Here is an 11,898-nt window from a genome sequence, read left to right on the forward strand (position 1 = left end):
TGTCAGATGTTTTTAAAAGTGATATACATTCAGAGGTTGGCACCTATGTACCTTTGAATAGAGATATTCAGTTACGTATAAAATTCTTATTGGAAAAGCGGACCAGAACATGGTGGAACAAGGCTTCTCTGGAGCATTACCTCAGTAAGGATATCATCCCTAGGGGATTGAGAGTTAAAATTACACCTTCATTTCCAGTTGATGACGACCTATTCAGACAGAGGTGGGAAGATGCATGTAAAGTCTGCTCCAGAACGATGTTAGAGCTACTGATAGGATGTGATAAACAGACCCTTGAAGTACTTGAGAGTGAAATTGAACCACTACAGCAAGATCTGAAGGCGAAGATGACGGCAGATGAGATGTTCACCTTCGAAAAGGAATTAGATAGTGAATTTCTTAAATGGGAAAAAGAGATCCAACAATTTAAAATGAAGAAATTTCAGCGTGATCTCTCCGATTACCAAAATGATCGTGTCTTTAGGTGGAACTGGCAACAATCTATGAGGTCAAGATCAAGATCACGATCAGGCTATACATCGTCATCCTCTAATGAAGGACCATCAACTGGTCGTTTTTTAGGCAAACGCCCAAGATGGGAGCAAGACACAGGACATCTAATGGGCAAAAGCAAAAGAAACAAGCCTTTAGATGGAGGGATGAACCTCAGGAACAGACAGGCAAAGATCAACTAAAGGTAATTAATTTGTCCAATGAGATATTAACGCAGGCACAGTTGGAAGTGTTGGGAATGGGTTTGACCGTCTATCGAGTATCTAACTTTGATTTCTTTGAGGCTGTCAAGGATGTACACCTTTTTGCTAGGAAACTGCTTTTTAAAAAGCACTTCTCTAGATATGATGTGCAACTTTTCATAGGAAAAGATGAACAACAGACCCTCAGGGCTCTTGATGGGCTTTTAAAAGAACAAGAACCAATTGTTGAACCTAAATTCCCGGTGGGAGTAAGGGGGCGCTCTACCACATTTCCTCCTTTGTCCATGTGTCCTGCAGTTGACACCTTTGTGAGATTGGTTACCAATGAATTGAGTAAATTATCTTCACATAGTACACATGATAATTTGAATAGGGCACAACGGGAGGCCCTGGAACAACTGAAAAGAATGAAATCAGTGGTTATCAAGCCAGCTGACAAAGGTGGAAATGTGGTATTGTGGCCTGTTGAAAAATACGAGAGAGAAGCCTTTAGACAGCTCAATGATGTGTCATGTTATCAAAAATTGGATGGATGCCCTCTAGGTAGTTTTAAAACTCAATTAGATCAAATTCTATTGAAGGCTTTTGAATCCAATATTATACCTAAAACCACAATTGATGGTCTCATTGTTGATAAACCCATTTTAGCAACCCTGTATCTGCTCCCCAAGGTCCACAAAAATCTAGTGGACCCTCCGGGAAGACCGATAGTTTCGGGCAATGGAAGTCTATGTGAAACTGTTTGTCGCTTCATTGACCATTATCTTAAACCCCTTGTTTGTGAATTACCATCGTACATTCGTGATTCCACGGATGTTTTGAATAGCTTAGAGGGGGTTTACATGGGTCATGATGACTTCTTTGTGACATGTGACGTGGAGTCACTTTATACCTCAATTGAACATAAACATGGTATTGAAGCTGCTAGGTTTTATCTAAATGGGACCAACTTGGAATCCGATCTTATCGATCTGCTGATTGTACTATTGGATTTTGTTTTACATCACAATCTGTTCCTTTTCAAGGATCGATATTTTCTGCAAAAGAGGGGGGTGGCAATGGGGGCCACTTGTGCGCCCTCATATGCCAACCTCTTTCTTGGCCGGTGGGAGCAGAATCTTCAGTTGCCTGATGCTGATGATGGAGGCGTCCTGATATGGATGCGCTTCATCGATGACATACTATTTCTCTGGAATGGTGAAAGAGAGAAACTTGACAAGCTTCTTGTGGATCTGAATGTCAACCAGCTTAACATCCGTTTGACTTCCAAAATGAGTCGCACTGATGTTGAGTTTCTTGACATCAGACTCACTAGTGACATAGATGGATCAATTGTCACTGACATTTTCAGGAACAGTACATCAGTCAATTCTTTCCTTTATGCCAAATCATCTCATCCCCCACAGACATTGAGAGCAGTTCCAACGGGACAATTTTTAAGAGCACGCCGCATATATTCTACAGAATCAGCCTTTGAGAATCAGGCCGTTGACCTCTCAAACAGGTTTCGTGCTAGAGGTTACAAATCTATGGATATTGAGCAAGGATACAAGAGAGCTAAAAATACGCAACAAAGTGACCTACTTATACCTAAATTCAAGAAAAAGAACAGTAATGAAGAGGTAAGGTTCATCACTGGATATCATGCTCAATGGAGAGAAATTAAATCGATTTTTGAGAGGTTCTGGCCAATTCTCCATACTGATATGGATTTGAGTGTAGTGCTATCAGATTATCCCCTTATGACTTCACGTAGATCACGTAATCTAAGGGATATATTAGTCAAGAGTCATTATGTAGCTCCTACCTCAGGATTTATATTCAATTCCAAGGGACCGAAGTGGGGTGCATACCCCTGTGGTGACTGTGGGGCATGTTCCCTCATGACTAGATCTCTAGATTTTAGTGACTCTTCTGGGTCAAGACAATATAAGATCTGTCACAACATCACTTGTCGTTCAACTGCTGTGGTTTATTATGCCATTTGTCCATGTCGACTGATATATGTGGGTCTCACTTCTAGAGAACTCCGTGTGAGGATCCTTGAACATGTAAGGGACATAAAGGGTGCTATGAAAAGCTAAGCAAACTAAAACCGATACCTCGTCATTTTCGTGATCATCACCAAGGTAATTGGAGACTTCTCACCTTTAGGGGAATTGATAAGATCTCCCTAGGAAATAGAGGGGGTAATATTCAGAGAATCCTTGCCCAACGTGAATGTAAATGGATAGTGAAACTACAAACCGTTTTTCCTAAGGGGCTTAAAGAGGCTCTGTCACCAGATTTTGAAACCCCTATCTGCTATTGCAGCAGATCGGCGCTGCAATGTAGATTACAGTAACGTTTTTATTTTTAAAAAAACGAGAATTTTTGGCCAAGTTATGACCATTTTTGTAGTTATGCAAATGAGGCTTGCAAAAGTCCAAGTGGGTGTGTTTAAAAGTAAAAGTCCAAGTGGGCGTGTATTATGTGCGTACATCGGGGCGTTTTTAATACTTTTACTAGCTGGGCGCTCTGTCGATGTAGCTACTTACCTGCAAACGCTGATGCTGCTGCAGAATCAACTGTAGCCTCTGGTGTCGATGTGTCCTCGCTCGTCTGACACGATGCAGGACCTGTGAGTGACGTCACAGCGTGATCTGGCAGAAGCTGGGCGTTCTGAAGAGAAGTGGATGATACTTATCAGAACGCCCAGCTAGTAAAAGTATTAAAAACGCCCCGATGTACGCACATAATACACGCCCAGTTGGACTTTTACTTTTAAACACACCCACTTGGACTTTTGCAAGCCTCATTTGCATAACTACAAAAATGGTCATAACTTGGCCAAAAATGCTCGTTTTTTAAAAATAAAAACGTTACTGTAATCTACATTGCAGCGCCGATCTGCTGCAATAGCAGATAGGGGTTGCAAAATCTGGTGACAGAGCCTCTTTAATGAAATTATTAGTTTCGCTCCATTTTTATAAATCTCTAGTAGGTGCCAACCTCTGTTATGTTTTATCCTTTTGTGTGTAGGGAGGATTTATTATTTAACTTCCGCTTGCTTGTCTTTTCAGAGTGGACTGTATCGGTTATATTGGAGGCGCATGGCTATATTGAGGTGCATGGCTGCATCGAAGGCACATTACGGAAGTCATCTTATATGTTTTTGAGACAAATGTGGTTTCGTTGTCTACATTATTAGGTTACATTTGCAATATAATGTTTGGTTCTTTAACCTTTCTTGTTTTGATTCTGTGGCTATGCGATGTTTGCATTAGTTTATAATAGCGATATCTTTGTTTATGGTCTGGTACAGCTTTCCTTGGAGTGGATTGTTTCTATATCCTGGAATTTCCTGGATGCATTACAACATTGATGGATGTCTTGTTCCAACACGCTTTTGATCATCATATGCTTTTTTCTATTCATATGTCTTTTTCACTTTTTCTTTATTATTTTTATTGCTTTCAAGCTACACCATTGTGCTTTAATCGCACTCTTATTATCATATATTATTTATTTCTTTCACACTTTCACTTTTTTTGTGACCTTTCTGGTCCGTTCATATATATGCATTTATTATTATTTTATTTTTGGCTATGTGTGCATGCACATGGCCATATATACACATTCGTATTTATGCACGTTTATTATTTGTAATATATAGGATCATTTTGTCTTTATACACATTTATTCTAAATGTGCATTTCTTCATACATCTACTAGCTTTTCATGTATGTATTTAAACCACTTATTTCACATTATAATTTACATACAATTTTACACCTTTTTCTTTTATTTATATATTTTCATCCATCTAACTAATCAGGTATGATATTTGGTCGTATATATATATATATGGTGATATTTCACCCTAAATATCTTTGACTGGTGTGCACAGTGGGCTCCTAGGCATGCATTGGGTCCCCCTCTGTACACTTTGTTCATCTATATTATTGCACGATATGCTGTTGCCTGTATTCGATCTATCGGAACCAATGTTTGACTTATGATATATCCATACATTTTAAGAGGTCTGAATATGCTCTCATCTACAATGTTTTTGCTATTCTGTAATGTAGTTAATATGTATATATATTTTCTAACTGTTAATGGCGCTCCTGTATACATACCGCTGTCTATTTTTGGACATGGGCAATTGCGGCTGCCTTGCCCTATTCCAAGATGGATGCGGTGGTCTGTGGTTGTTGTGCGCATGCGCGGGGCCGTTCATCACGTAGTTCACGGCGCAACATGGACTTGGGCTCTGTGCAGCTGCGCACTGCTCACTTCCGGACGCCGTGTGCTGCGTGATTGAGGTGCCGCCTCTCCTCGTGCAGGCGCCAGCTGAACATCCTATGGACAAGTAAGTGAGGTACACCGTTCAGCTGTGTACCCCTTATTTAAACCCTCTGATCACACTCTTTCAGCACCCCCTGACGAAGCCAGGTGCGAAATGCGCGTTGGGGTGTTCTGACAGTGTTGTGGCAGTGGAATGGCGCATGGGGGGTCTTTTGGTATGCGTATCTTGAGGTCCCAATGTGTTTATTCTCTATGACTGTGACTTTACATTTTTTGTGGCCATTCTATAGGCCCTTGTTATGGTGATTATTATCAGTATACCTACTTTATAGTCGTTGATATTGTTATACTACCATTGTTTGCCCTGCCTCATATTCAACACTGTCTATTTTCTGTGTACTGTTGTACATTGTTTTTATGGGTGGTAATTTTTAAAGTGTCTTGATCAACTGTGCTGTCTGTCTTTAATAAAGTCATTTTGTATTTTTTCTAAGATACGTTTGATCTTGTCTCATTATAGCATATGGGGATAACTTTTTGGTAAGTGTGAATTAAGCCTGCATCCTCTACCCATATCTCCCCATGACAATTCCAGTCTGTGCTTTTGCCTTGTTCATCCTTGTCATAGAGACATTGTGAAGATCCAACTGACCATCTATATCAATGCTGACATTCTTTCAGCCTTGAACAGTGGGAGGTGTAGGTGTGTGTATGTTTGGACATCAATTTTGATGGGGATTTAGATCCACACAGAAAATTCCATTATAACTTAGGGCTCGAGCAGTACACGCTATATATCACTTCTAATAATTCTCCTTTAAATTATGATGTATGAGATTATCATAGAAGGCAAAATCAACGGGGCAGATTTACTAAGCGGTCTAACATTTAGACAGCAGAAACTTAGACCAGGCAGTCGTTAGATGCCCCAAATTCATCAGTGGTATGACATGTTAGACACTTATTATAGCTACTCTTGGTTGGTTTAGTTTTCAGTTAGCTTATTTTAAGCCACCCCCCTTCCCTAATCAGCCACACCCCCTTTTCTAGGCCCTTTTTGAAAGTTTCTAGAAAGGCAAAGATCTGTCAAATTAGTCTAACTTGAGAAATTTGGCACATTGCAGACGCAGTAGTAAATCTGCCCCAATATTTTTGAGTACCAGATATTAAAGGGGTTGTCCACTAGCGGACAACTGATGACCTATCCACCAGATAGGTCATCAGTATATCATCGGTGCAGGTACGACATCCGGACCCTGCACCGTTAAGCCACTCCAGCGGCGTCCGGGCACCGAATGTTATGGCCCATTATGCAATGTATGTAGCCGGAAGCAGTTGGCTCTGTAGCAGCCGTGCTGCATTGAATCACTTGAATAGGAGTAGGGCTGCAGTACTGCAGCTCGGCCGCTTTTCAGTGGTTGGAGCCAACTGCTTTCGGCATGTACGTCCGGTGCTCGGAGGCAGCAGGAGCGCCTTAACGGTGCGAGGTCCAGGTGTCGGACCAACCACAAATCATGTACGGATTACCTATCCGGTGGATAGGTCATCAGTTGTCCAGTAGTGGACATCCCCTTTAAAATATTATAGGATACCTTCATGGGGACATGCTGAATCCATGGCATGAAATTTGCCACTTGTGTGAATTAAGACCAAATGTTCTCCATCCTCGGAATATAATCTGAAAAAAAAAAAGCAAGCAAATATTATTGGAAGTATTATAGTATAGATCTACTATAAAAGGTAAACTTTAATAATAATCTGGTCAAATGGCAGAAGGCATCTATGACTGGGGTGCTCGTTGTCAGTAAGTGGATAAGCATTACTTCCGATTCACACCGATTTGGAATACAGCAGTTGTTTCAAGACCAGGTAATGCTGGGTTGACAAATAAACTTAGGGTATGAGTGACACAAGTCTTCTTTGGTCTCAGTTTCGGCTGCAATTGCGGCAAAAATGGTGCAGTTTTGCAGCAATTGAAGCAAAAAACGAATGCAAACATCCCCCATGGCAATGTTCAGAGCGGATTTTTCACAGTGTTGCAGTAAAAACTACCACGTTTCTGTCCCATTCAGGATAGGCTGTGCAATGCAATTTGCAGTTCTGACCTCTGAAAGTTCCCCCCTGTGTGAACAATGGGGCCGTTTTCCATTAAAGACAATGGGAGGTTGGTTACAAGCGTTTTTCACGCTGATTCCGATGTGGAAAAGGCACTGGTATCAGCATGAATATTCCGCCGTGTGAACTAGGGTTGCGCGATGCATCGAAATTTCTATACGGTTTCGATACCGTGCACCCTCAAACGGTTCAATAACGTTAATTCATGTATTCCGATACAAAGCTGTGCGGCCACACAGCTTAGTATAGTAATACATGAATGTGGTGAGAGTGGGGCTGCGCTGTGTGATACAGCTATTGCCCTGCTCCTGAGCCCTGACATGTGCGCACGTGCCGTCAGCATGAGGTGATGCCGCCAGCGCTGCACTAACGAGCGCCGACACTGAAGACAGAACATGGCGTGCACACTGCAAAAAAACGCAATGTTCTTTGTCTTCAGTGCTGGCGCCGCCGCTCATTAGTGCAGCGCCGGCCGCATCACCTCATGCTGATCGCGCGCACTTATTGTCAGGAGCGGGGCAATGGCTGTATTAGACGGCCACAGCCCCGCTCTAACGGCAGAGATCAGAGAAACTTCTCATCTCCGCAGCTATTCCCCGGAATGCTGCCATCAAATCTGACCTCAGCATTCAAGGGGAAAATAAGAAGGGGGATGCCCTTTGGATCGTACAGGGAATCCCTGTGACACGATCGAGGGACATACCATATATGGGCAGACAGCCCAGGGTCCACTGAAGGACCCCAGGGCTGTCTGACCATATTTCCTGTTAGGGCATACTGAGGTATGTCCTAACAACTGCCTGTGTACTTATAAGTATATAGATATGCCAGTACATTACGGTTTAAAAATAAAAGTGAAAAAAAATAAAGTAATGTTAAATAAAAAAATACACACATTTCAATAAGTCTCAATACATAAAATATACACACTCGGTATCGTCACAACCATAAGAACAAATTTATAGCGTCATTTATGATGTTTACGCGGTTATAAAATAAAATCTTTTTCATTTATTAATGTGAGGCACGAGGTATTATGAATTTTGAACCTCCATGTGCCTCCCATTAATAGTATTTAACCCCATCATGTACCTCACACATTAACCCAATGTTGTCCATTATGACTGAGGAACATGATGGGGTTAACTACTATTAATGTCAGGCACATGGAGGTTCAAAATTCATACCACCTCGTGCCCCACATTAGAAAACGGAAGAACTTTTTTTTTAAATTATAGTTGGCAAAGTATCGATTTTGGTATTGAGTATCGCAATACTGCACGGAGTATCGGTATCAAAGTCCAAATTCTGGTATCGTGACATCCCTAGTGTGAACAAAGCCTTAGGTTGAAGGATAGTTTCAACGCACAACCATTTTATTTTTCAAATTCATGCCTTTCTTATCAACGTACTTGTCAAGCGACAGTCACATACAGTCTACAAAAAGGCTTTTGTTCAGACCTAGCAAAAAAAAAAATCAAAAAAAAATCTACATTTTACCAATCAATGGCATGAAAGCAACTATAAAAGCTAAAGACCGGACCTAAAGACTTAATATTAACAAGGTGCGGTCAAATCGCGTCTTATTGCCACTGAATTATGGCAAAACGCGGCGGTACCTCCATCCATACAGCATCCGATTTATTTTCTGGCAAATTAATGCGGAATCGGACAAGTCTACATTTGAAAATCACGGGCAAACGGAGGTATATTAAGCCAGTCCTATGGGTGCCTGAATACAGCGCAGCAATACGGCCATGTCCATGAGGCTGTAATCGCAGCAATGTGAAGGATTACACACGCTCTACTGAAAACCTAAAACCAGTCTGGCTCACGGTGAATTACTGCGTCTAGTAGGGACCAAAAAGGAGCTCCATTCATTGTCCAAGAGGGATCACCTGGCAGCCGCCATGACTCCTTAGCCAATCTGCAGCTTGCCTGGGATGCCACCATAAACTGCACCGGCATTAGGTTACCATTATCATGCTGCTTGGAAAATCACCCTGTATGGCACCCTGCCATGCATTTTACCAGCTGATGCCCATTTAGGATTTTAGATTATAATACCATCTATAGTGGGCACATAGCCATACTGCCACCAGCTATAACGTTTATCATACAGCACAAGGAATACACCGATTTACAGCCGGATGTGGTGAGAACTGGTGGAGCCGCATGTGTTGCAGCAGTCACATATTACTACAGTACTTCCACAATACCTTACTTAGTACAGGGGGATTTAAACCTCTCCTTGTCCCCGACACACTGCCAGTTACTGTGGCTGACCACCTCCTTCAGAGCGCTCACCAGCTCCTCCGAGAACCTCTCCATGCTCGGCGGCACACAGCTCTACGCAGCTGCCAATGACAGCACACGGCCGGCAGGACGTACAACTACAAGCCGGGGATTCGGCCTTACGACAGGGAAGTCCTGAGGGGGCGGGGCGAATCAATGACGCAGTTCAGGGTCCTGTTCCAGTTGTTATGGTAACACGGATTCGGCTTGAAATCCTCCAGTCTATTACTTGGTTTGGTTGCTAGGACGACATTTCCTAAGCATCACGTTCGTTACCATAGCTACAGACATCACATTCTTCCTGGTGTCCACGCATTATAAATACGCGTTTCAGTCATGACATTACCGCCCCACTTTCATACCGCCAAGGTTTTACAGGCGCACCCCATAACACTGGTAGCCGTAGTCAGTGACCCCATGACAGTGCAAACCATGCTGGCCGCATAGTAATGCCAGCCACAGGCCCTTATAAACTAATACAGACTCTAGACCCTCTAAATAAGTACAAACCACAGAACAGTACCACCAAACTAATCTAGACCCACCAAATACTGGGTCCCGCTAAATAAATACAGACTGCAAACCAGACCCCTTACATAAATACAGAACCCAGACCAGACCCCCTAAACCTGAACGTCTGGTTCACGAGATCATTTAATCTTTGACTCATTCAGACCGCGCTGCCGCTGCATCGTTCGCTGCTTGGCTCCGTCTGCCCTACTCACATATAGGAGCAGGACGGTGCCAAGTATGGCGGCGGTGGTCTGAGTGAGGTCAGAGCATGCCGGCCTGAGAGTGGACAAGTCCGGTAACCTGACCTCACGTCAGGTCAGGTGATTGAGGTCAGGTGACCGGACTCGACCACTCCCGGGCTGGCACCGTGGAGCCAAGTATGGCCGCGGCGGTCTGAGTGAGGTCGGTGTATGCCGGCCCGGGAGTGGTCCGGTCACCTCAACTGATGTAAGGTCAGGTGACTGGACTGGTCCACTCCCGGGCCGACATGCACTGACCTCACTCAGACCGCCACATCCTCATTCACTAGTTGTGAATGACAATACTTGGCTCCATCTGCCTCCTCCTCCTCCTCTAAAATGTAGAAATGTAGCTGAGGCCTAAATGTAGAACTTTGGCTGTGATGTAGACATAGGACCTGTGCTAAATTAATGAGGTGAGGTCAGGTGACTCAGGCTAGGTGACTGCACTGGTCCACTCCCGGGCCAGCACGCACCAACCTGACTCCGTAGTGAGCCTCATTTACTAGTAGAGAATGACGCTACTTTGCTCTGTCCGCCCTCCTCCTGCTCCTAAAATGTAGAAATTTTGCTGAGGCCTCATGTAAAGTTCGGACGTGTCCCAAATGCATTTGCCTTGGGCCTACTTAGGCTGGATTCACACGAGCATGTTCGGTCCGTAATGGACGGAACGTATTTCGGCCGCAAGTCCCGGACCGAACACACTGCAGGGAGCCGGGCTCCTAGCATCATAGTTATGTACGATGCTAGGAGTCCCTGCCTCGCTGCAGGACAACTGTCCCGTACTGTATCATGTTTTCAGTACGGGGCAGTAGTTCCACGGAGAGGCAGGGGCTCCGAGCGTCGTACATAACTATGATGCTAGGAGCCCGGCTCCCTGCATTGTGTTCGGTCCGGGACTTGCAGCCGAAATACGTTCCGTCCATTATGGACCGAACATGCTCGTGTGAATCCAGCCTAAGAACGCCGCCGCAAAGAGTAGACCGCGCTCCAGACTGACCGATTAAAACCTGGAAAACCAGTTGCGAGTAGCAACATCATCAATACCGGCTAACATCACACGCCTCACCAAAGAGAAGCAGTTCCAGACATCACAGTAGGGGCGAGTCAATGTTTGACCATACATAGCAGGCTAATTTTTAAGTTGATCATTTTGTATGGCCCGCGAATGATGTTATAAATAACCAAATGACCCTCAGCAGAAAAAAGGTTCCCCACCCCTGTCCTAAACTAATACAGCAGCGAAAACGTTCAGAAATTTACCTGTGGTGCAGATTTTAACCCCTTAGTGACCAGCCTAATTTAGGCACCAATGACCAAGCAATTTATTTTTTTTCATTTTTCCATAGTTGTATTCAAAGAGCTATAACTTTTTTATTTTTCAGTCGACATAGCTGTATGAGGACTTGTTTTTTTGCGGGATTAGTTGTACTTTTTAATAGAAGCATATTGGTGTACATATCATTTATTAATTATCTTTTATTAACTTTTTTTGGGGGGGGGGATAGAAAAAAACCCTGAAATTCCGCCATTCTTATATGCGTTTTAAATTCACGCCATTCACTGTGCGTAAATAACACATAACCTTTATTCTATGGGTCGGTACGATTACGACGAGACCTCATATGTAGAGTTTTTTTATGTTTTACGACTTTTGCACAATAAAAACACCTTTGAACTAAAATTATTTGTTTTTGCATCGTCGCATTCCAAGAGCCGCCATTTTTTAA

At 43.2% G+C, this 11,898-nt stretch overlaps 1 protein-coding gene across 6 annotated transcripts in view; it reads right to left on the minus strand.

The window, feature by feature from the left end:
* The window catches only part of RFESD (Rieske Fe-S domain containing), a 44,481-nt gene extending 34,135 nt beyond the window's left edge, over positions 1-10,346 (minus strand). For 2 of the 6 annotated variants that reach the window (XM_075858287.1, XM_075858286.1), the window contains exons 1-2: positions 9,346-10,131; positions 6,599-6,684 (exon numbers count right to left, since the gene is read on the minus strand). In XM_075858287.1, the coding sequence (XP_075714402.1) occupies positions 6,599-6,684; positions 9,346-9,452 (193 nt within the window). In that variant the 5' untranslated portion in view covers positions 9,453-10,131. The other 4 variants (XM_075858290.1, XM_075858289.1, XM_075858288.1 and 1 more) reach the window with 4 other exon arrangements.
* Positions 10,347-11,898: the final 1,552 nt, after the last annotated feature.

This window comes from Rhinoderma darwinii, chromosome 3 (genome assembly GCF_050947455.1).
Source record: "Rhinoderma darwinii isolate aRhiDar2 chromosome 3, aRhiDar2.hap1, whole genome shotgun sequence".
Lineage (NCBI taxonomy): Eukaryota > Metazoa > Chordata > Amphibia > Anura > Rhinodermatidae > Rhinoderma > Rhinoderma darwinii.